This window comes from Ambystoma mexicanum, chromosome 3q (assembly GCF_040938575.1).
Source record: "Ambystoma mexicanum isolate Mex_15411 chromosome 3q, UKY_AmexF1_1, whole genome shotgun sequence".
Lineage (NCBI taxonomy): Eukaryota > Metazoa > Chordata > Amphibia > Caudata > Ambystomatidae > Ambystoma > Ambystoma mexicanum.
The window spans coordinates 188,179,520-188,205,239 of record NC_090926.1 but is presented as its reverse complement, the minus strand read 5'-3'; the positions used below and the strand labels follow the sequence as shown (position 1 = coordinate 188,205,239).

At 48.5% G+C, this 25,720-nt stretch overlaps 1 protein-coding gene across 4 annotated transcripts in view; it reads right to left on the bottom strand.

Moving 5' to 3' along the window:
• LIMA1 (LIM domain and actin binding 1) overlaps positions 1-25,720 on the bottom strand; it is a 513,666-nt gene that overhangs the window by 358,101 nt on the left and 129,845 nt on the right. Inside the window, exon 1 of one of the 4 annotated variants that reach the window (XM_069653460.1) lies at positions 19,624-19,671. The exons of the other annotated variants lie outside the window; for them this stretch is intronic. Coding sequence (XP_069509561.1) covers positions 19,624-19,656 — 33 coding nt within the window. The 5' untranslated portion in view covers positions 19,657-19,671. Of the gene's footprint in view, positions 1-19,623; positions 19,672-25,720 lie in introns of those variants that run through there. 4 annotated transcript variants of the gene reach the window in all.

Here is a 25,720-nt window from a genome sequence, read left to right as displayed (position 1 = left end):
AGCTTCCGTGTTAGAGTAAAGAAGTGATAATATAGTAATAAGGCACTGGGGCATCTTTCGCTTCATCAATACCCTCCACAAGAGAGACAATCAAATGCAGTCCCCAAGTCCAAAAATAAAACATACATGTGCATTTTACGAAAGCCAGTGTACTTTTGGGCTATGAAGCATTGGTCCACTGTTCCCCGACCCTTCCAGAATCCAGCCTGATGTACGCCAATCACATCATTGCCATCAGACCAGAGTTGTAGACAGTTCAATATGACTTTCCCCAACAACATCCCGGCCCAGTCTAATAGGGAGATAGGTCTATAATCACCCAGAATGTCCATTCCACCCTTTTTATACACTGTGACAATAACAGCTTTTCAGCAGGTATCGGGAATCCTCCCTGTGCCCCATATAGCATTAATTATTTGACAAAGCGTAGGGGTCCAAATAGAGATCTGTTGGTATTCGATCCAGTCCTGCCCCTTTGCCACTGTTTGCTGCATCAATTGCATGCTCAACTTCCTTAAGAGTGATGTATTGCACATCTGTGCCTGGTGTGCAGTGGATGGCTACTGGGGGAGGAGAAAGAGTACAAATTGGAGAAATGCACCATCCACTCTTCCTTACCAATGCAACAAGCCACTGATTGGTCCACTTTGAGCTCACCATCAGACAATAATTTCTAAAAAAGGACATGGTCCCTGGCATGATGAGCATTAAATAGTCCCTCCCATTTCCCTGACAGAAATGTTCTTTTTTTGTCAGAATTAAGTTTTTATAGTGGAGTCTTAGGAGCCTCGGTTTATGGGTCTCCAATACATTTTACAATGGCTTTTTTTGCAGCTCGACAGGCCCTAACGTACCATGCAGCCCCACCAGCCGCTCTTAGTTTATTGCTATTGCAGGGACTGATACATATGGTAAGAGGTTACCTTTGAGTTTTTCGAACTCCACCAGAATTGTAGCATCCTCGTTTCCCAGATTACAAATACATTCTATATTGTCCAGGATCTAGGCATACATTTTTTGTTTACACACAATTTTGGCCCAATTGAAAGACTTTCGAGTGCCCTCAGCCTGAAGCTGTAGTGGTCCTGAGGCAATAACTCCAGAGCTAGGCTCCACTAACCAAATCCCACGAAAGGATGGTCCACACAAAATCTGCGACGACTCTTCACCTTGATGCACAATGTAAGGGTAGAAACCTGCTTAGTGGTGGCAGCCCTGGATGCTGAAAAGTCCTTCGACTGTTGAATGGCCCTTCCTATATGAAATATTGCATCGATCGGGTCTGGGCCTCCGGTATATCCAATGGGTCAGTTTGTTGTACACCTCACCTCAGGCCTCGATTCTATCGAACCAATTGCAGTCGGACAGCATATTCCCTACAAGAGGAACGAGGCAAGGGTGCCCCTTCTCTCCAATATTTTTTGCCCCAGTGGTTGAATCCTTGGCATGCGCCAGAAGGGAATTCCACTCACACAGAGGGGTAAAGATATTCCCACATTGCAATAATCTCACTTTAAGCAGATGATATACTCTTGTACATTACAGATCCTAAACTAAATTTACAACCACTGGAACATGAAATATTTAATTTTGGGGAGTTCTCAGGGCTAAGCATTAACTGGTCAAAGTCCGAGATACTACCGATAACCCCTATGGTGCTCCCAACAGATGTCGGAACCGAGTTTCGATGGTGTTTGGAGTGTATGAGATATCTAGGCATAGTGGTTTCCACCTCCCCGGCCAGGATCTTTGAGGTAAACTATCCAACGATCCTTGAACATTTGCAACAAAAGGTTCTGGATCGGGCTCCCGCTGTCTCAGGCGGCACGCCTTGCTCAGGCTAAAATGGTGGCAGTTCCTAAGATGCTGTACATCTTCAATATCGTCCTGCTAATTCCCCCTTCATGGTTCTGGAGACACGTTCTGTCATTGTTAACTAGGCTGGTATGGGCTGGAAAACAACCACGCATTGCGCTGGACACTCACTTAGCCATACGCGGCCGGGGGCCTACATTACCCCGATCTGCATATATACTTCTATGGCGGCACAAATCCAGTATGCAATATGGTGGTGGCACCCCTCTGTGGAGTTTCCACACACCAGCTTGGAGCGGGCAGTGACCTACCTAGACGACCTGAAGGGGACGTTGTGGGGTTCCATCAGACGCATCTCCAGAGATGGAAATACAGCCCATTGATGTCACTCGCTGGGTGTGGGACCAAGCCCTCTGTGACACGAACACAAAGGGAAATTACCACACTGATTATGCCATATACTTGGTGCACATGGTCTCACTTGCCTCAGAGGGAATATTCAGAATGCAATTTACGAAACTGGGTGTTCATGCTCTTGAGGATATAGTCCTGAATGGCAAGTTTATCCAATGGGACACACTGAAGAATCGTGGTCCCTAGAATGCAGTCACCATGCTATGTTTTAGACTGCGGGAGATGCTCCGCATGCAGTGGGAAGAGTTCGCCCTCCCTCCAGCTTAACCCCCCTCCTACAGCGTAGTTACAAACCCCCCCAGCCTCTACAGCATAGTATCAGCACAATATAAACTTATGAAATCACTCTGCATGGAACCCCTGGGCAGGTTAATGGCCAGATGGGACAGAGTGCTACAGGATCCACTAACGGAGTCCCAATGGCAGATCTGCACACTGACCCGGATGATATCTCCAAACTCCATGTTCCACCTTACACAATTTAAGTTCATACACCAGTCTCATCTCTCTCCTGCACTACTGCACAAATATTACCCTGAGAGAACTGCTTCCTGCCCGCGGTGTGCCCTTGACTCTGCCGATTATATGCATATGGTTTAGAACTGTATGCATGTACAGACATTTGGGAGAGGAGTATATGGTACAATGGGTGGAGTCATCCCAGGTTGCCCACTGGACTCTCCTACAGCATGGTTACTTGCACTTTTTGAAAACCCCAATAAATGGAAAGAAACTCTTTGCAATGGCCTCAGTGGTCGCCAGGGCCCTAATAGCCAAAAAGTGGAAGAGAGCACGGCCTCCCACGGCAGAGGAATGGTTTGGTATGTTGAAAAGTTGCGAGTCCTGGGAAGCAATGCATGTGGCATCCCTCCCAGGGAGAGCAAAGCCAGGCAATTATTGGGTCCCCTTCTGTTCTTATATCTTTAGCAATGGCAGCCCCACAGGGTCATGACAAAATCCCGGCAATATTGTACATCTACGTTAACTCTGGATAGGACCAGCACACCAGTGGAGATTTGAATAGGGCCCCCCACAAACTACATGTAAACCTGCATCAAGGTGGGCGACTGCTATTGTAATGCCACTGTCTTGTAAAACGAACACCTTCAATCCAGTGTTCCGACGATAGTGTTGTGATGTACACTTTCTTATTGCACTGATTGTTTTGAGTTAGCGGGTGGGTGGGTTAGGCTGGGGGACATGGGAACGGTTATACCGACCAAGGTCAGCCTTTGTATTGACCGAATATCATGAAATAATACTAAGATAAACATTAAAAAAACTGTCCAATAACATACCAATCTGTGTGGTGGAGTAATGTATTTCTGATCAACTACAGGAGAACACCAACAAAATTGACCTAGGCCCAACTTCAGTGCACAGTGAATTAAGTACTGATGGAGAGCAGGATCTGGTTTACATGGCAAAGACCTACAAAACTGGACAGGATCACATGGCAGTTTCACAGACAGGTGTGCTATATAGAATCAAAGCACAAGAGAGGGGCCTAAGAAAGGAACCGTCATGACACCTACCCAGGTGGGACCAGCTGGGCCTGGTAGCATCCAGATCCAGAGGTGCTTCTGCAGGTATTTGCCACGGCTGATAACATTGTGATAGGGAGAAATGTAGTCTTCTGGCTGGAGATGCTAATGGGTCCTGTATGTGACAAGGGGGGAGGATGCCCACTCTCTGGTTCAGCAGTTAGATAAGCTATGCATGTTATGTGTTATTTGGCATTTGTATAGCACCTTATGTATCATTGGTATGATCTCAAAGCGCTGGTAGGTTGAACACTCTCGGGAACCGCAGTTCAAGTCAGTCGAGAGAGAGAGAGAGTCGTAAAGTGCGTGGGTGCACCAGGTATGTGTGCAGCTTGTGTGGTTATTGCATGATAGCTGCTTCTTAGCGGTAGGTGCGGTGCTGAGGAGATCAGTTGAACATGTTCAGTCTGGAGGGTGGACACACAGACGAAGTTCTGGCTGCGTTAGGCCCGAGGCAACGCCTAAGCTAGCCGGTATGTGCTAGCTAGCTGTGTTTTACTAGGATGATGGGTCATGTTAGTATGAGAACAGCTTCACTGAATGTGTTCTAGTTGAATGGTGGTGTATAGGAGAGAGTAAGCATAGTAGTGTGATATTGTGGTAATCAGTAAAGTGTATGCGACCAGGCCCACTCGATGTTGGGAATACCTTCCAAATTCAGCTTTTAACATAGTGACGCTATCTGGGCACATTCAATGATGTTGGGAATACCATCTTAATTCAACTAATACAGGGACGCTATTAGGGCACACTTTCTAGATTCAACATTAACACAGTGACGCTATTAGGGCACACTTTCTAAGTTCAACTTTAACAGCATGGTCACCTTCCTGTTTCAGCTGCCCTTGCTAGCAGGAAGACGGAGTATTTGACCCCTGCCTACATCCGGTCCACCAGTTCTAATAGCAATTGCAAAGGGAGGAATGAGGGAGTCCCTTTGTGAAACTGCCGATACAGTAAGGATTTGTTCATCGCAGACTGCCTCTACTTCAATCTCTTGGCAGTCGGAGGAAGTCGTTTTTTGAAGGCAGACGCTGTTTTCTTTTTTAATGGAACAATACAGAACATATTATACACATACACTAAATATTTGTAACCCAAATAGGTCAACGTAAAAATAAAAGAAATCCTAGTTAGAAGTAAAATGTGCTTGATGCCCGTTTCCCCAGCATTCGCTCAAACATTAAGTTCATCTGAGGCAAAGTTTGTGAATGAATGGTAAGAAGTTAAATATTTAACTGAGGAGTTGGGCTTGCAAAGGTTGGATTGTGTGTTGAATTACACAATCTGTTAATGTTTATAGTGTTTGTCGGAGTGTGCCTGAACTCAAAGTGGTTGTCGCAGTGATAAGGAAGCCACCCCACAGCAAAAACCCAGCTAAGAGCTCCACAAGCCTATTATTTTGACACTCCTCCTTACTAAAACATAGGTAACTGTTTACAGAAAATTATTTCCGAAAAGCTGGAAACAAACACAATGTTACACTAATTTACAAGTGGAGTTGCATTGCTTGAACTGCCAGGGCAGAATTCCATTTTAGGGGTCTTTTCCAACAGAGTCCCTTAAAGCTTTTGCAGATTTCTGACTGACCAGCGAAGCTCCCCTAACCCCCAGTCATTGCAAAAGTGTGCTTACATGTAGCCCCTACTTGATTAGGGACCATAGTCCGATGTCAGGCTAAGGCGGATGTCAGCAGTATTTTTATTTCAGGCAGGCAATTGTGGAAGCCCTTTTTGTTGCATTAGTTGTCCAATATATATCCATATATGGGGGCCACTGGGGGTACTTTTAAGTCCTCCTGCCACCAAACCATTTTGTGGCCAGTGTGTGTGGGCCACGAGTCATGGCCAAAAAGTAGTTTTGCTGATGTAGGATCATCTTGGACCCACAAAAGCCACGATGGTTCGGTTTTAAGGCAGTCTAAACTGACCCTTCAGACATTCCAATCGCAAACGTGTGGATGTATATGAGCATTTGAAAGCTTAGCTGGTCTGTCCAGATTTGCTGGCCACTTGTGGGTTGGCTTAGACAGCATCTGAGTGAATGCGCTTAATACTGGGAGACCTTGCCAATCCTCAGCTTGTTCCCAGACCTCACCTGAAGAATTCTGAAGATATTAGTGTAGCCATAGTTTGTTTACCCTAGCTTGTGTAAGGAACTCATGGTGACAACAGTAAAGAGACAAGTGTATGCATGGGTGAGAAAAACACCTAATCTAATCCTAAAGCGAAGATGGGAGCAAGCTACTATCATCAAATAATAAGGCAGTCGTAGTAGCGTCTTGTCAAATAAAAAGGGCCTACACTAAAAAAAAAAAAAATAAATAAAAATATAGGTATTGCCTATCCTTACCACCAAGTTACAAAAGAGTGGGATAATATTCACCAGAAAAGAAGTGTTCACAAAATGATATGCCAGGATGGTATGGCTGGGTCTCCCCTCCACATGTTTTAAGCAAGGGACAAGGCGGAACTCCTGAGCACAGCACACTCCGGGGCCTCTCCAGCACGGCCTCTCCAGCACACGGTTCACAATTCCATTCAACGATACCAGAACACCAGGTCCCCTTTCTACAAAGTCTCTTGCCTTAGAAGGCCTGCTAGTTCAAAACAACAAACAAAGGTTCCTTCAGTGGTCTTGCACCTTGGGCGATTGCTCTTCGCCCCTAGCATCTCCCTCCACCGGGCTCAGATCCTCCTTGCAACGTGGGCCTGCCTCCGTCGGGTTCACTACTGCCTTCTTTAACACAGTTCATGAGTTTTTAACATAGTTCATGCTTTGCTTTCTCTCATCAGAAAGCAAGGGTTCCCTTCCCCTAGCTTTCTTTTTGCATCCCTCTGTCGGGTCCACATAGCCATCTTTAACAGTTCATGGTTTGCTTCATTTCATCCAAAAGTGTTTTTCCCCTTCTCCTTGCTTTCTCTTGGCAACGAGTCAGAGACTTTCGATTGTACAAGGGATTTGACGTGACCCTTGTAGGACCACTGACACCTCACGATGCCCGTTACTAGGGCCTTCAGCAAAACAAAAAGGGGCCTGCAAGTGTCCTTTGAATGAGCACTCCTGCATCGCCTGACCACTCTGCAGCTGGCCCTTCGCTCTAAGCTTTCCCAAAAGTTCAAAAACACACAAGTTCTTTGTTCCCAAGTTCCTTGCATTCATATAATGTTGCCACTTATAACCTTGGGCTGAACACAGTTCGGTTTGCCATCAGCTTCCTCTGACTCACCGGCTGTGTTGAACCCGTTGGCTTGTCTTGCTTCTGGAGTCGAGGACGGTACCACAGTAGCCAGCGTGCCTCCCCGCCTGCGCTATCAATGAGGGAGGCACCCGTGCACCATTGACATCTTTTACTCCGCAAGCCAGCTCTAAATCCGGTCTTATGATTTCCCTTTTGGAGGCTTCGCGGGTTTGAGTTGAAAAGGGCAAGGGTAGGCCCCTTCCCCCCCCAACCTTCATCGTTCCTCCAGGACTCGCTGCCTTTCTCCCCCGTTTAACTGTTGGTCCAGCATAGCTATTTCAAGCGTTTGGCCTTGCTCGTAGTGTGCTCTCATGCACCGCCTTTTATCCCGGTGGGGAAGGTAAAGGGCCATCAGGTGTGTGTGTGGTTATTGTCAATTACCTGACTCTGCCTGACTGTGTATTGGGACAGGTCAGGTAAACTGCTCTGGTGTTAGTCCATTGTCTGTTACAGTGAAAGAAAGAGTTTGTGTCAAAAAAGGAGGGCGGGGGGAGGAACAGCTTCAAAATATCCTACAGGATGGGGAAAAGGTGTTACAAGTAAGGGGGTACCGCTTCTCAACCTTCGGTGTCCCACTCCCACAAGACCCCTCATCCAGGTGATCATCCCCCACTGGACCACCCCCAGGAACTCTATCAAATAGCGATGGCCGTGTCCTGGCCACCTGGATGACAGATCTCTGGCAACTAGCAGGTGAGACACCTTCAGGTTTCTCATACTCCTTTGTCCTCAGCATCCCTGGTGAAAGGTCTTGCAGAGCTCTTCTCCCGCATTACACAGCCTTTCAGGCTTCAGTATCTGGCCGTTCTTGCTGGACATTTTCTCACCTGCAGCTCTGTCTTCTCCAGGAAAACTCCTTCAGATTTTGAAGAACCTGAAAGGGGGAGCCATCTGTGTTGCAGTGGCCTGGAGCAAACTACTACTCCGCCTCAGCTTCTTTTATTGTTCGCAATAAAACAAAAGGAGAACTAAACACAATCGAAATAAACAACATTGCTTGACATAGCAGCACAGAAGAATGGACCAAAATTAAAAAATTGCTGACCATACAGCAAAGAATCTGTCGAGAATATCAGTTGCAGCAATGACCAATGTCAGTATTTGCCCCTTGGACTCTACAGAGCCACCACCCGCTTACTCCCATTTACCACAAACCTTCATGAACTTCACAGAGCACCCCCTTGCATTATACACCAATCTTTCCAGGGTCATGCACATGTCCACCTCAGTCTACTATCGAGCAGTGCAGTGGCGATCCGTGGACCCCCACGACAGGATAACTTTCTTAATTTATCCCAAGGCAACAAATCTTCTCATATTTAGAGAACCACCAACCTCCGCACAGTTGACAGGTTATCAATACATTTCCCCCCACAGAAGATGAACTTTAGAAGAAAGTATGGTAGGACGTGCCACCAGGCCTCCTGCACCATAGGCAGCAATCATGGTCTGCCCTTCCCCACCCATACAGCTTAGCACGGGAATAAGAGACCCTGTGTAGAATCTTGTACTGCATAAGGCAAAGCCTGGCAGATATGCCAATCTCCTGAGGGAACATCAGCACCTTCACCCATTCCTTGGGATCCAGGGGTCCCACATCCCCTTCCCACTTATCCCCAAGGTGGGACAATTCTTGGGCTCCGAAAGCAGAGAACACTCGATATAGCGTGGACGTAATCTTGGTCTCGATTTGTGCTCAGAGTAGATTCGCCTCTAGCGGGGAGCACTGTAGAAGTTCGTCCAAGACAGGGAACTGCAACCTCATTGCATGCCTCAGCTGTATGTACCTGAAGCACTCTAAGCCCCCAAGCGCGATTCTCTCCTATAGTACTTTAAAATGGGACGAAGACCATCCCCCTCCACCAAGGTCAGGATCCCTGGACTCTTCCAGTTCCCATCTTAAGGAGCTCAGGCAGATGCAAATGACCAAGGGTTGACTTAAAGTTAGCCTCCCCTTCCATCCAATATGCCCGTGTGCATCAAACCATAACTGTCATGAGAGGGAGCGCCCCCCCCACCCCGTTCCTTCCATATAATACCTGTGGGGCGGACCTCCAACCCATCCAGCCCGTTCAAATGCAATATGAGGTATCCCTCTGCAGCCAATCGTTCACCACCCCAAATGTGCCACCAAGTAATATCTTTTGCAAACAGGGAAGGCCGACCCCCCCCCCACACAGAATTATGCAGGGTCGTAAGGGCAATGCGTGCTCGCTTACCCCCCCCACAGACGTTACCCAAGGACCCCCTCAATCCTTCCAAAGACCGCCCTCCCCCTTGGAGATCGGGAGTGGGGCATTCTGTAGCACATACAGGAACCTCGGCAGAGATAGCATTTTGAAGGAGGCCACTTTGCGCATCAGACTCAATGGAAGGGACTGCCAGTGCGAGACATCAAGTTTGAATTCGTCAAGTATGTGGTGTGAATTTAAGCTGAGGAACTCCGAGGCGTTTGCCTAGCTGGATGCCCTAAAATCTGAAGCCCGACAGACACCTGGTACGGGCGATCCTGTGGGACCACTGCTTCCCTGTTCTGTATGGGGAAGAGGACTTATTTATGCCAGTTGATCTTAAGGCCACTGAAGCCCTAGTAGTCGCTCGAAATTCTCGTCACCGCACTGCAGGATGTGGATAGATTACCCATATAAATCAATAGGTCATCTGCATACAGAGACCCCCCACCCCACTCCTCACTGCCACAGGGCCACTTGAAGCCCTCCCACTCCGGGCTCGACCTGAGGTTCCACTGCCAGCAGAACCACTGCAAGAGTAAAAAGTAGGGTCGAGAGCGAGAGAGAAGATAGCCCTGCCTCGTCCCCAGACTCAGGGGAAAGGTCCTGGAAGAAATCCCATCGACCCAAACTTCAGCACTGCCGAGTTGTACAATAGGCACACCCAGTTTAGAAAATTCTCTCCGAAGCCCATACTAGTTCCCCACAATGAGTCCCAGTACACAATCGAATACCTTTTCAAAATCCACCAATAGTAGAGCTAGCAGACCCGGGATTTTGAAAGCCTGACCCAGAGACATGTGCACCCCGAGTAATTTATGAGAGTAGACTTAAATGGCATGAACCGGCATTGGTCCGGGTGGATTAAGCACTCTATAACCCCTAATAAGTGATTCACCAGGACCCTTGCTAGGATTTTTGCTTCCCCATTTATTAGCGATATTGGCCTGTAGGAGGCACAACATTCCAGCAGCTTACCCTGCTTGGGAAGAACCACTATGCATGCCTCTTAGGTCTTCTGGCAGTATACCATCTCTCCTGCTCTGCAAAAATAACCGGTGAAGCGGTCCGACCACCACCTCTCCCAGTCTCTTCCAGACCTCCACTGGGTAACCATTCGAACCTGGGGACTTTCCTGACTGCAATTTGCTGATAGTTCCACCTCTGTTATGTCTGCTTCCAGGTCCTTTCGCTACCTTGTCAGCTGTGGAAGAATCGCCGGGTCCATCACCCTCGGCTTTCCAGCCAAGGCTTGTCTCAGTGTGGCACAGAATAGAGACTCCCAATACCCGGCAAACATCTGCACGATATCCGCTTCTCTCGATAAGGCCTCCCCTGTGCCATCCTGCAGCACCCTAATATATGTTGACCCCCATCCCTCCTTTCCAGCTATGCATGCATCTTTTCTGCCTCATCACCCACCTCATGGATCGGTCTTCGCTTGAGTCAGTGCGCCTGTTCATTATCTAATGCTACGTTGCAGAGTGTTTCCTGGGCCGTCTGCAGCGCTATCTGCTACGATAAAGTCGGCCTCCACCTCTTCTGAAGCTGCTTCAGTTTCCCCCAGCACTAACATATGCTGCTTCAGTTGTCCCGCAACTAGTGAAATGCCTCCCCCCACCCTGAGAACAGTTTTGTATCCATCCCAGAACGTGACCGGGCTATCCACCGATCCTTCGTTAACTGCGAAGTATTCTTGGGTGGCATGTGCCAATGCCTCAGAACTCGGGGTAACCCAGGTAATCGGAGTTCAACCTCCATGTGGGCATTGGGGTTTCACACCTCTTCTTGATCTTAATTAGTAACGGAGAGCGGTCAGAAATCCCCCTGGCCAGAAATTCTGCAGAGAGAAGTGTGTGGCAGTCACCCAGTGGGATAAAGACGTAGTCCAACCTGGACATGGAAGAGTGAGCCACAGAGAAGAACGAGAACCCAGTTACCCCATTGTGCAAGCATCTCCGAGTGTGTAACCAGCCCATTGCCTTAGCGAAGCTGCACAATTTGGTGGGTAGCTCCGGGTCCCTACCGCCTATGTGAGATCTGTCCAACCCCGTATGCATTACACCATTAAAATCTCCTCCCAGGATCCACCTATCCACTGGACCATGCACTATGAGCTTCAGGAATTCGAGTAGCTCCAGTGTGATGGGGTGGGAAGGGTGGGGGGTGGTGGTGGGGGCGACTAGGAGTGCATAGACCACCAAAATCCCCCATGTGGCACCCCATAATTACCTACGGATCAACACAAACCTCCTACTGGGGTCTGCTTGCACCTTAACTGAAAATGGCACCCTTTTGTGTACAAGGATCATGGTGCCCGCGCCCCTGTAGTGAAGTTGGCATGAAGGGCTTGTGAAGAACTTGCAGTGCAACCCTGCCAAATGGGTTTCGGTGAGAAGGGAGAAGTCCGGATAGTGTCTGTTGACGAACTGCAGTACGATCATAAGAATTAAGTGAATTTTGCCAAGCTGATGTCCGGTGCTGCCACTTGTCGCCAGTTCCTCCGTCAACCCCTGCAACCCACTGCCCACCCCCCCCCGTCCGGGGCATCACCAGTGTTCTCTGAGATCATCGGCTCCTGTGAATACAGCGAGGCAGACTACGGTACTGGTTCTGGCGCCAGTCAGGTCTCCTCCTGTGGTGTGGGGGCCATTGCTGGCTGAATATTAGTTTCCAGCAACTCCCATGCCTCTCCCGGGGTGTGTTGAAGAGGAGCGCCTTCGCCCTGTGGTACACTTTCAGCTGTGAGGGGAACAAGAGGGCATACTTGATGCCGCTGGAGAGAAGCTTTCATTTGATGCTGCTGCACTTTGTATAGTCCGGGAAGAATCCAATGCGGGAGCCATTATATGTGATTGGGCCAGTCGCCCTTGCAATCTGTAGGAGAGGGTCCCTGTCTCTGCAGTCCAAGAGAATTGAAATGAGATTATGCAGTGAGCTCCCAGCACGGGCCTGCCTGTTGGCACCCTGTGGGCTCTTTCTACTGAAAAGAAGTGAAGTTGGAGTTTCTTTGGCGCCATGAGATTGACAGGCCACTGCTCCAGAAAGAGCTCCACGCTAGGCCCCTCTGCTTTCTTCGGCAGCCCCAGGATACAAAGGTTGTTTCGCCTCGACCTCCGTTCACGGTCTTCCACATCGGCTCTCTAAAGTCTTGATGCTTCTGTGATACCAAAGTTAATTGCTTCTCTCCCCCCCCCTCACCCCCACCCCCCAACTTCATCGCAGCATCTGCGGTATCTGATAACTGTTGCTCTTCCTCCCCCACTCTCCAGGACAACATGCGGAAGACCTGTCACAGGAAGGAGACTTCCGATGACAAGTCCATCAATTTTTCCTTATACAGAGGACCAAGATTCTGCAATGGCCCCCATGATGTTCCTGAACTAAATCGTCTGGTCCTGGGCCGGGGTCGCCATCCCAGAGGTGCTCAGAGTAGTGGGCTGCATGGCAGTGAGTCTGAACCGCAAACTGATCCATCATGCTCTGCTGTGATGCTACCTTGCTTTCTTCTTTGGCCATGTTGTTGTGGTGGTGGTTTATGTTTATTGAGCTTATATAGTGCTTTACTCCAAAGCACTTTACAGAATAACAGTACATAAGAAAGAAGCATATTTACAAACTTGAAACAAACTAGTGGTACAGTATATGGAACAATTAACTCAAGAGGAGGGGGGAATTGACAGGTGAACTTAACACCCTTAGGTGGTTACAGCTTCCTGTATGAGGTCATCGGGATGAGGGGGAGGGAGGGGAAGGGATGGGTAGAGGATAGAGGGGAAGGGATGAGTAGAGGATAGGGGGGAGCGGTCGGGAAGGAGAGTCCGGGGGGGGGGTGGAGTGGTGAAGGGCTTTCACAGAGGTGCGGAAAGATGGGTAGGAGGGGGAGGAGCGAATAGAGAGGGGTAGGGAGTTCCAGTGGAGGGGGGGGGGCAAGAGTTGGAAGGAGCAGAAACGTGAGAGGCACAAGGGGCTGGGAGTACAGTGAGAAGGTGCAGGTCAGCTGAGCGTAGAGAGCGGGAGGGAGAGTAGAATGAGAGGGAGGAAGGAAAGATATGGGGGCTAGGTCATGGAGAGATTTGTAGACAAGGCAGAGGAATTGAAATTTCAATTGTGAGAGGAATGGGAGCCAGCCGAGTTGGGAGAGTGAGGTAGAGATAGAGTCTCGAGGGCCGAGAAAACAGAGTGCGGATAGAGGAGTGGTAGATGGCTTTTAGGGGAGTCAGGTGAGAATTAGGGAGGCCAAAGAGAAGAGAGGAGCAATAGAAAAGACAGGAGGAGATTAGGAGTTTAGAAGCGTGAAAGGTGAGGAAGGGGTGGATCTTGCGGATGTTGAAGAGGTGGTGCCGACAGGCACGAGAGGTTAGAGAGATGTGGGTGGAGAAGGAGAGAGGAGTCGATGTGGAGGCCAAGGTTGCGGGCATGGGTAGAGACGGGGGAATTGGAAGAGGGGGGGGTGTGGATGAAAGGAGGCGGGGAGGGTGAGTGTTAGGAGGGAAGAAAAGCACTTCAGTCTTGTCAGAATTGAGGGAAAAAGTGGGATGACATCCAGTTTTTTATGGCCGTGAGGCAGGAATAGAGTGTGGTGGAGGTCGGGGGTGAAGGAGAGAAAGAGTTGGGTATTGTCCGCGTAGAAGTGGTGGGAGATGCCAAAAGAAGAGATGACGGGAGCGAGAAGGGAGGTATATAGACAAGAAGAAAGGTCTGAGTACAGATCCCTGGGGAACGGCATAGTTCAGGGGGAAATTGGAGGAGGTGCGGCCACCCCAGGAGACAGTAAAGGAATGGTTGGAGAGGTAAGAGGAGAGCAGGAGAGGACAGAGCCTTTGAAGCCAAGGAAGAGCCAAGGAAGTACAGAGTGCCAAGAAGTAAGGGGTGATCAACAGTGTCAAAGGCTGCAGAGAGGTCGAGGAGGATGAGGACAGAGGATTGCTTGGCGTGGTGAGCGGTGAGGAGAGAGTGGAGTACATATGTGAGAGCAGTTTCAGTGAAGTGTTTAGGACGAAAGCCAGATTGAGAGGAGGGCAGGAGGGATTGAGAGGAGACGAAAGCAGAGAGTTGAGAGTATACTAAGCGCTCGAGGAAGCTTTGAGAGGAAGGGGAGAAGGGAGATTGGTCTGAAGTTGGAGGTAAGAAGAGGGCTAGCGGAAGGATTCTTCAGGATAGGGATGATGGTGGCGTGTTTGAAAGCTGATGGAAAGGTAGCAGAGGAGAAACCGGTGTTAAAGAAAGTGGTTAGGTAGGGGATGAGGAGAGGTAGACTTTGGGGATGATTGAGGTGGGGATAGGATCAGAGGGGGCAGCGGTGGGATGAGTTTTGGACAGGAGGCGGGAGACATGCTGGGGTGATAGGAGAGAAGGTGGACATGTTAGAGGATGAGGGGGGAAGGAGGGGATGAGAAGGGGAGGAGAGGATGTTTGGGCGGAGAGAGAGAATATTGGATGAGAAAAAGTTGGCAAAGTCAGAGGGAGAGGAGAGAGTTTGTGGAAGGGTCTTGAGTGAGAGGGGAAAGAAGGTGAGAGGGTTTGGAAGATACGGCAGGGATGAGAAGTTTGTGAGTGGAGGAGGTTGAAGTAGTAGGAGCACTTGGCAGATGTGAGGCAGGAGTCAGGAGAGAGATATGTAAAGTAAGAGGATTGATTTGTCAGAGAGGGGGATTTGAGCCAGCGTTGTTCAAGGCGACGAAGGAGGTGACGCATGGACAGAAGGTGAGAGGGGAGTCAAGGTTGGGAAGGTTTGCGAGAGGGTGAGAAGGGAGTGAGAGGATAGAGTAGGTCAAGACTGGAGGATATGGAGGAGGAGAGTGAGAAGAGGGCGGCGTCGGGTGAGAGGGATGAGAAGACAGAGGGGAAGAGAGAAGGGTTGAAGTTGGTTGGGGGGCTCCCTTGGCAGGGTGCATCTCAGTCTCCCACAGCACCCTCCTATTGCAGTCCTCTCAGTGTCCTGTTGCCTGCGTGGGCCCCCTTCTGTTGCACACCCACACACAGGCTTACCTCCACTTGCACAAGGCTGCTGTCACCATGCCTGGCGCTACTCTCTACCCCTGTCAATCTGTATTTGCTAGTACTTCTGCACTAATCACCGGTCCTGGCAAAGCTGGTGCTCCCCACGGGTTCCCTCAAACACTCACATTGTAGCCAACATAGCTCCATACCACTGCTGCCCCTGTTCACCGTTTTCGACCACTGCCCTCTCCTCACAGCAGCATCCTGGTTTCTGCCGGGGGCTGCTGGAAGGGAGGCCTGTGCAGGGCCCCCTGCAACCTCTGTGCTGCTGTTCTCCATGCTGCCACAAGGGCTGCTGGGGCCAGGGCACTCTGCCTCGCCTCCTTGCTGCCCTGAGGCTGCGTTCCACTCCAGTCAGGTGTCCCCTCACTAGGGGACCCGACCCCCTGCAAAGGGGTGGGTAAGGGGGGGGGGGGACTCTCCAGGTGCAGCAGCCGCCATCTGCACAGTTGCTTTCCTTGTATCCTGCACCTCCAGAGCCCGCTTCTACCAGGGCGATCCTCTTCAATGTTGCTGCCCATGCCGCAGATCTGAGCCGCCAGGCTCCGGGAGCACTCTTCTCTCCCCTTCACAGCACCCCACCAGCTTCCTCCAACAGGCTGCCCGACCCACCGACCACTCCCATTTCTTTCTAACGCTACCAGTGGCTGCACCATGGGTTCACATCCCCCTCAGAGGAACTCCAATGCTCCCGGTTCACATGCTTCAGGCCTCTAGACCCCAGTCGGCCGCAACACCTCATTCACTCCTTTCCCAGCCACAATTCTGGGGCAGGAATAAAGCTGGTGGTTGCCGTCATCTTCCGCGGCACAAATATGGGATTTGCACCTTGAGTTGTACTCTTCAATCAGGATATTATACATGATATTACACAGGATATTTTCAGCCACACGGAGCACCGGGATTTTAGGTCCACATCCTTCACTACTCGGCAGCACCCCCACCCGCCTCAGCTTCTTGTCGAAGATATTGGGCAGCCTCTAGCTGTGGACTTCCTCATGGAACAGTCTTTCTGGATGGCTTGACCGTTTATCTCAATGGACCTCTATAAGCCACTGGCTTATGAAGAAAACCGGCAAGCTAGGCCGGCGGATGACAAGTATGACACCTTAAAAATAAAAAATTGTGTGTTATGAGGTAACATTTGACAATGTTAAACCAATACACTACTATGAAGAAATCCTTTCACTATCAAATGGAACGAATGTAAATATGCCTGGTGGAATTCTCCTGTACTTTTAACGTGGGCTGCAGCGAAAAGAAAGGAGGAATGGACCCAGGCAGGAAGCAGCATAGAGGGTCCTAGGCACTTGTAGGTGGACAGAGAGCCTCAGGACTACTCTGAATTAGAGGCTCATGGGGACTTCTAGTTTTATCAGAACTCGGACCTTTTTGTTTGACGAAAACAAAAGGGAAAACAAAAAGTTTAAAATGTGAAATGCTGCGAGTTGCAGTATTAAAGGAAAGTAAAGCATAATGCTCACCTCCCGTCTTGACATAGATGTTGGCACTCTGAAGTGATTTGGACACTAGCTAGGTGTTCATTTAGGGGCCAGTAAGTGGCACTGATCCTGTAGTGACACTACCCCGGCCCCCAGGAGATACCTACCATGAATAGTTTGGTCTCCATACATGTGGCATAATCCACATTCACATTCAGGGGATTCAGTGGCTAACAGTATCCACTCACAAGGTGACTGCTCTTTTCCTTGTGAATCTTTTATCTTGACCGTGTCTGACTTTTTTCAGCAAGACTTCTCTAGGCATTATAGCATCCCCTCCAAGCGAGGTACACCATTGCCACTTCAATAGATGGGGGTGCAAGGTGGTATTGTCACTGGAGCCACAGGGAGGAACACAGGGTTGAGAGACCCACCCACAACATTCTGAACTCGCTCCACCACAGTACGCAAGCCTAATGCCATCTACCGGATGCCACCAGGACGCTACCCAACAATGCTCTCTCCAGACCACACGATCTTGCTCAGCACCCTTCTGCGCCATACTGCCAAGCTCCCTATCCAATTTGAGCTGGTCTAGTTGCCCCCCCGATCTCCATGGGCTCAGCCAGTTCTCATGCTTCACACTACACTGGTTGAGATTCCCCTTCACCACGACAGAGACAACTTTCATGACAACAGACCACCGGAAGCCAAGTACAGGTTAACTCTGTGGACCCATCTTGAAAGGTCTTTCACAGCAGAGGGTGGGAGGAGAATAATTGTATTATTAAAGCATGGCACCAACATTTTTGCAAAGCACTGGAGATGCCTACCAACTGCCCTATGCTTCCTTTAAACCTCTGCTGCGTTCGGGTTTCCCCACGCCCAACAAGTCAGGAAAAGCACAGTTGGCAGGGGAGCCATGCCAGAGCCCTGTAGAGGTGTGCCCTCCACCAAGGAGAGATCGCACCAACCCACAATTGAGGCGGAGGTTACCCCCCCCCCTCAATGCAGACATTTGTTTGTCTGCTTAACTGCTTTCACTCACACCACGCACAATTCATTGAGGAAAGTGAAGTGTCGAAGGGTGGACTGGACATTGGGTGCAAAAGTTCCATTTAGTGTTGCTATTTATCATCAAGCTGTTTAACAGGGTGTTAGTTTACATTTCTTTCCAGATTATCCAGAAGCAAAAGCTCCTATTCTTGATAATCGAAACACTCAACCCACAACTCGGCCCAACAAAAACAAAAAGAAAACGTTTGTGTAGCAGAGTCACAGCATTTGAGCTAAGTCTTCACTGCGCTGTTGCATCGCATTCCTTGGCCAAAGGGAGGCAGAGAGGGCAGTATAAAGAGCGGAAGCAGGAAGTGGCCCAACGGCCAAGTAAGAGAATTCGGAGAGAAGAGTATAGCGAGGTACAGTGTTGGGGGTGAGGAGGAATGGAGCAGCAGGCAGGATAGCCCCCCCGCCCCACTTCCAGATCAGAGGGAGTGGATGTGTGTGCACACTGGAAGTCTGTCCATGGGGGAGGAAGGGGTAAGCCAATGGGGTTAGGAGCTGAAGAACCCACCCACTCCTTCGAAGTGGCATTAGTGGGGCACAAGAGCCCCAATGATGTAAAGGTCTGAGAAGGTAATGCGCTGATGCAAGGACTGGCTGGCAAAAACGCTTCGCTAAAGACATGGAACCACCAGACTATGTGGAATACAACAGACATTTCTGTCCAATATTAATATAGTAGTAAGAATTAAAAACAGAGGCGAGACAAAAGCAACTTGCGTGCTAAAATGGTGTTGCCAAGGCGGAAAACAATTACAACCCAGCAAAGGTTTCTCATGGCAAACCTCAAAGAATGTGCAGGCAGAGTAAGAAATAATGTTGTCTGAGCATTATCATTACACGACGGCACAAAAAAAAGCAGAACATGCAAAAGGAGTAAAGGAATGAGAAGGCATTTCTGTAAGAGCATCAAGGAAAAGTGATCTTCACAGGAGAGCTGAAGATCAAGTGGAAGCCACAGTGCAAATCGCCACAAGCACAACCAGCATTGCCAATGCCAACGGTTTGGGCTTGTGTGTAGGCATGGGAAAGTCACTTGCCAGACACTGCGATAGGGGTATTAACGGACCATTCATGTTAGCAAGTACAAGTACATGGGCATCTAATAGCAGTGCCTAGCAAAAGCCAACAGGACTTCAGTGAAGGACACTCCTAGTGCTTATAGAGGGGCTGACGAAAGCTGGTTAATACATTTTTATTAGACTAGTAGCGAGTTTACAGCTCCAATTAAGTCCTCAATTCTCAGAAGACTGCTTTGAAAATACACTGACAGGCACTTCGAGTGCAACTTTTGATGGTGAAGCGAGCTCAAAGAGTTACAACGAGGTGGGGTTTTGGGAGAGGCAGGAACTGGGTTTTAATGTCCTTCGGGGTTAGCAGAGTCAGGGGCAGTCAATGGGTGGGCAAACAACCAAACGCCTAAAAGCTATGTGCCCCTCCTTATACGCCATTTCCCCCTCCGACCCTTATGCAATAGTTCCGGCGTATGGTGCCACCTAATGGCCTAAGCTAAAATAAATAATAATGCAATGGCCCCAGAAGAATGCATGCAAAGGCAGAGGCTGCAGGTCCAGGAGCATAGCACTGCTGAGGCAGCAGAGTTAATTCAGTAAACGTGTTGAGGCAACAAATCAGAGCAGACGCCAACCGAAATACATTTTAAAAATAAACCTATCCCCCACCCCACTTAAAAAGAAAAACAAAAGGGACAGCAAAGACCCGAAAGGAAATTGATGCACCGTTTATGGATGGAAGCTGATCTCACAAAGAAAAAGTACTGTACGCTGTATCCACAGCCGAGTGCAGTCTCGTAAGAACTACTTCTGCATCAGTCTCCGCACACTGCCACGCTCACAGAACACAAAAAGTACCTGACAGTGTCTTTGCATGACTGCTCTGCTCATTCCTCGCGGAGTCAACACGTCCAGCAAACGACGACTATTAACGTACAGAGCTTTAAGGAATTACATGGGATTAGGAGCTATATTTGGTTTTAAATCTCACCACTTCTAGACGTCTGGCTACAAGAAGCAGAAAAGAGCTCAACCTAATACATTTTCCCACAATGTTTATAGGACTCAAACGATAGCATTTTCCTTAAAGACAGCATGGATGACTATACACAAAAAACACATGCGATGCAACGGAAATCTGTATCAAATTGTGTTAATTGTATGAAGAAACAGAAATACATAATTTTTTAGGACCATCTATGCAACCATTTGCCATGGTATGAACCTCCTGCCAATAAGTGCAAGAGGATTTTCTGTTCACAAGGACGTTATTGGCTGCGGCAGCATTTGTGCCCTAAATGAGGGACCAGAGCCACCTCAGGGGCCAACAACTGGAGCTTCCTGGCCCTGCTATTTTCAATATCATCTATTCTTCCAAATGTAGCACTATAGACTAGAATATGCTCCATTTGCTTCCGCCCATAGTAGAGGGCTCAACCCTCTAACTTTTGGAAGGTTTAAACCACCCCTCCCAGCCACCATCCCACTACTCTCATCCACCAACATGCCCAGGGGGAAAGAGTTGCAGCAGCCTTACTTTTTGAAATTCAACTCCTCTTAGCTTTCGCTCTGCTTTCTGAAGGACAGTCTCACATGGAAACAAGAGCATTCTGGGGTTATTTAGAATATAAACCTTTATATAGGATATGCAAACGTCACCTGAAATTAGAGACTTCAACTATTCCAGCAAGGTAATCTATAAACTAAATTATCTGAACACGGAACACCGCCAAACGGTGAAGCCCAAGACAATGCTTTTTTGTAGTTCCTTGGAGTGAAATAATTACTAGCTATTCGACCTTGCAAGTTCAAGCACTGCACGGCAAGCGGCACACCTAGATCCTATTCATGGAAGCAGGGTCGGACTTGGACAAGAAATAGGCACGGACACTCAAAAAAAATAAGAAGTGGGCCACCCCACGCCTCCAAAAAGGCGACCCATCCCTCACCTTCAAAAAAGCGGCCCGCAAACCATCATCCATGAATCGCATCAATTCACGACTTTACAGAAAATGCTACTTCTGTAAACAACTGGCATGCAGTCCGCTTGCAGGCCTCAGTTTCACTGCTCCAGCCACCCCTGTCGTTTTTCATTGCTTGATTAATTCAACGGCACGTAGACCGCCTTGTGCTACCGAATTGGGCATTTTAAACCCACAAAGAAGGTAACGTCAAGCGCCAACGTGAAGGCGGTAAGATCCCCGCACTGACCAATCACTTGGCCCAGAGGCCGATTTACATTTCACACCGCCGCTCCCACTGCAGACATGACCCCAACCCGCCCCGCTCTCTCCCGAGCCCGTTAACCATTGTTCCCTACACGCATACCGCATGTGCTTAAATTTCGAAACTGCACCCTTTTATGGCGAGCTAATGCATTCCATGTGCCAAATGGCATTCCAGGTGACCAAAGTTGGCTGATTCGTAACCTTCCCGATATACATATGCCTCACCAGCTCTTATTCGCTAACATACTCCGGCCCTATCGTCATGCAAGTGGTCACACATCATTTAAAATCAACTAATTATCGAAACAACCCCGCCCATATCATAGACATACGTGACACAGACCACTAACTGCTGTACCAACTGTTAGAGAAGCAAACTAAGCAGGGTGGCGACCAAGCAACCAGGTACTGTCAATTGACCACTAATTTCCCAAAGCTACCGATTTAACCCTTGGCAGGACCATAAACACGGTTTGTAATTGGAGGAGTGATCCCAGACGCAGCCCCCGTCTGGATGCGTTCCTCCACCCCCGCTGCCAGACCCCCGCATCCTGCATCTTTGCAGGACCTCCTACAAGGCACTGTTCACCACATTGATCTAAGCAACCGAATGCAGACCACACTGCGATATTGGCTGGCAATCACAAAAAGGTGCTTACTAACCCACCCCACTCCCAGTACCGCTTTACGGATCCGCCACTACACTTAGTGGCTTCCATTTCACCATTACTCGCCCAATACGTGGGCCCAAGACACCAGCGGTTCTTAATTAGTTCATAATGTACTATTGCACAACATACAAGAACATCATGTCGCAGCCTGCACACTTCCCAGTGACTTAACATCTTGCACTCCACAGCACCTCAGACAATCGCCCAACCCTGTATACTCCTATATTCCCCAACCATGCCTGTGCCCATAGCATTATTGCAAAAGGATGCGACCCACGGACCGCCTGCCTTGAATCTCTAAATTGCACCCATGTTTGGCGACCCAACGCATTCCATGTAACCAAAGACAGCAAAATCATGCCCGTACCGACAAATTGCCCCCACAAGCTTTTACTCGCAAAACAGCAGGCTGCAGCAATAGGACTTCGGTCTTGTCCCCGTTCAATTTCAGCCAATTGCTGCCCATCCACCCACTCACGGCTGCCAGGCAACTCCTAAGCTGAGATGCGAGATCCGGCTGGGAAGATTCCAGCCGGATGATGATCTGGGCATAATCAGCATAGGAGTAACACCTGAAGCCAAAGGAGCGGATGAGCAAAACAATACGCTGAATATAGATGTTGAACAAGGCCGATCCCTGGGGGACCCAGCAAAGCAGCATCGTAGCTGCTGAAAAAAAGAGGCAAGAGTCAGTATTTGACTGCGATCAGCCAAGAAAAAGGCAAACCATGTCAAGACCTGGCCGGACAGCCCAGCCACAGTCAGACGATCCAGTAGCACCCGATGGTCTACGGTAAGTTATGCGGCCGAAAGATCTAATAAAATAAGAACGCCTGTTCCACCCTCATCAGCCAATCGACAGAGGTCGTCATACACAGAAGTCATACACAGAAATCAGAACACTATGTCCACTGACCTGGATGGAACCCTGACTGACAGGAGTGGAGGAAAGACGAAGACTCAAGAAAAGACATGAACAGAGGGGATACAAGGGATTTCAACAACTTCATACAGAATGGGAGTAAGGAAAAAGGTCTGAAGTTAGCCAGGGATATGGAATCTAATGAGGGCTTCTTCAAGAGTGAAATAACGACTGCCTGCTAAAGCTCCAGCACAATCGAGGCGGATCCGCAGGTGTCGTTAACCGCCTCGTCAGCCAAGTAGATATGTGAGGGGAGATAGCTTTCAAAATCTTCAGAGGAATGGCATCAGAGGGGGAAGCAGATTTAAGTTTGCTGACTGCACGCTCTACCTCCTCAACTGAGAAGGTGGGAGAAGTTGACGAGGTGTGATTCGAGGCCCGCTGCAAGGTTTGTTGCTCAGGGGCAGGAAAGGCAAATAAGACAATCTTATCACGTATTACATTTACTTTATCAATAAAGAAGGCAGCCAGAGCCTCACAGAACGCCTGAGAGGGGTCAGCCTGCGGAGTGGAATCCAGGGGTGGGGGGGGGGGGGGGTGATGGAGGAGAGAGAAGCAGAGAATAGTTCCCGAGGTTGGTTAATAGCACTCTCAATTTTGCCCGTATAATAGGTACTTTTAGCTGATTGAATAGCCAGATGGTAGATACTACATATCGAGGAGAAAGCCAGTTTGCACCAGCAAAGTAGGTTTTCCTCCACTTTTGCTCGGCCTGCCGTTTTTTTGCTCATAGTCTCTTCAACTCATCCGAAAACCAAGGCTTCTTAGCTTCCGAAGGGTATCTAAATAACTAAAGATAAAAAGGTGTTGTCCCCCCCTAAACACCCACTACATCCCTTCTAGGTAAAAGGTTGTGCCATGGTGGACTTTGACTGCTACACTGCGAAATATGACCATTCCGAAACCGGCTACTCCCACAAGACCATCTAGCGACCTGCATTTAAAGAGAATTGGATTTAGAATTTAAAAAGATGCCACACGTGTTTACATAGTAACACCCCATGAAACATAGCATGTATGTAAAACACAATGGCAGATCCGGAAAATATCAGAAAGATGGCATTCACAGATGACGGTGCAAGGACCATGCCTGTATTAGGAAAGGGACGTCTTATGTGAAGGTATCCAGTTTCATCCCCAGACACGTCTTCTCTGCCACTTCTACTCACGCAAGCCCTTTTGGCTTTCAGGTTTTGATCTGGCTCAGGGAATAAAGAGAGGAAGGCTTTGGGAAGGCACAGCCTAATGGAAATGTTTTACATTAGTACTTTTATTGAAGGACAGGAAACGGTACTACTACACACCACCCATCACTCAATCATGGTAACCGGTTGCTCGAGGACTCGTTTCAGAAGAGTGCCTTGTGTGTTAAACCACTTTGTGCACAAACATGGGCTCATGTGTTCACTGCACATCCTTCTCTGTACGTCACAGAATGTGTACTGCTATGGTGCTTTGTGCCGATTTCTCCCACTTTAAAGCACTACAATCGAAGTAGACCCACCAGGAAGGATGTATGTCTATTGCTCATATTTAAAAAAAAAAAAAACACATTTAGAACCCCAGAACGGAAAGGCAGATTGGTGGGGATGTGGGCAGGAGGGATTGGGTGGAGGTGGTGAGAACCCTGCACTCCTCTCCACTGTCACTACCCCCCCACCAACACTGCCTAACCCCAATTCACCATCTACATTTTTTGGGGGAAATTCGAGCCACAACAATTTGACAAGAGGTTCATTGAGCAATAGACCTACATACCACCAGAGACCGTGCAATATTGATTACCATTGGGAAAGACACGTTATATGTAATCATTTTGCTCGTGAACATAGTAGTGCAATGGATTTAGCTATTGTATACTTTAGCTCATCAGTCATTACTAGAAAAATACTTTCTGGCCAAGTGGATTTCAGTGCACTGGCCCTAGCCTTTTTGGGATTAAGATTAGATGACCGGTTACAGTTTGTCAAATAAATCTGAAGGGGACAAGTGCTCACCTGAAAAGGATAGGGCAAGTACACTGAAAACCCCTTGGCTGGAAAGTATTGTTTTCCATAAATGACTCCTAAGAAATTATACATTATAACCACCAAATCTTATCAAAAGCTCCACAAGGAGCGAAACGTGTGCGGACACTTCATCCCGGTAATTCAAAAAAGGGACATTTCTTTAATCTGACCAATGGTCAAATAGACCAATGTTGTGACTTGAAGACAAAAACAGAATAAATGGAATGTATACTTTTTTGGGTGAAATCCCAATTGGGAGGATGTACATTGTGATGACATTTAGGGACAAAGCCAAGAATCAACAAACGGCATAACATTAATCAAAATATGCGAATGAAAGACTGAGAAGCATATTTTACAAGTATCAAAATATACAAATGAAAGGGCAATTTATTGATGTGCTAATAAAATATATTTGAATGCCGGTGAGTCAATCAAAAATAGTGCTTGTATTAATCTTTTACCGCATTTTTTCAAACAAACTTACTCCCGAATGGAGCGGCACATGCTACACAATAGTATTATCAGGGAAGCCCAAAATAAATCTATGCGAGTGTGAAGGAAGATCAGCTGCCATCTGTTCTTGCTCCACCCCAAGACAGGCTGCTTCCGGTGGTACCATAGCCAATTCATAGATCACTCAAGAAGGTGGAATTGACTTGCCAAAGTGGAGTAACAAAGGCTCAAAGTGTCAATGACGGCTACCTAATGTGCAAAAGATTCCTTCACTGGTTGATTTTTTGGGGTAGGAATTAATGCATTCCTTTGTGTACACAGATAAACGTAGACTACCCCGCCCTCCCAAACTTTCAAACTGTAGCAGTGCTTCCTGAAAGGGATTCATCCGTCTATAGTTAAGGCAGAAAAGACACGGGTCCTTTTCATTGGATTGGATTCTGTCAAGGGTCCTCCCTCCAACCCAAGAGCCCACAAATGCAAACACATTTTATCCTCGCAAACCCCCATGCACCCCACACGCCTGTCACACAGAGGCCAAGCACCAAACTCCAGTCAGCGGCCAGACTCCTTAAAGTGTTCCTGGCCACATTTCATCCACACAGGGCCACAGCCTCATGCAGTTCCCCCAGAACCCATACACCCAATCCATTCCTCCTGTCTGTGGCC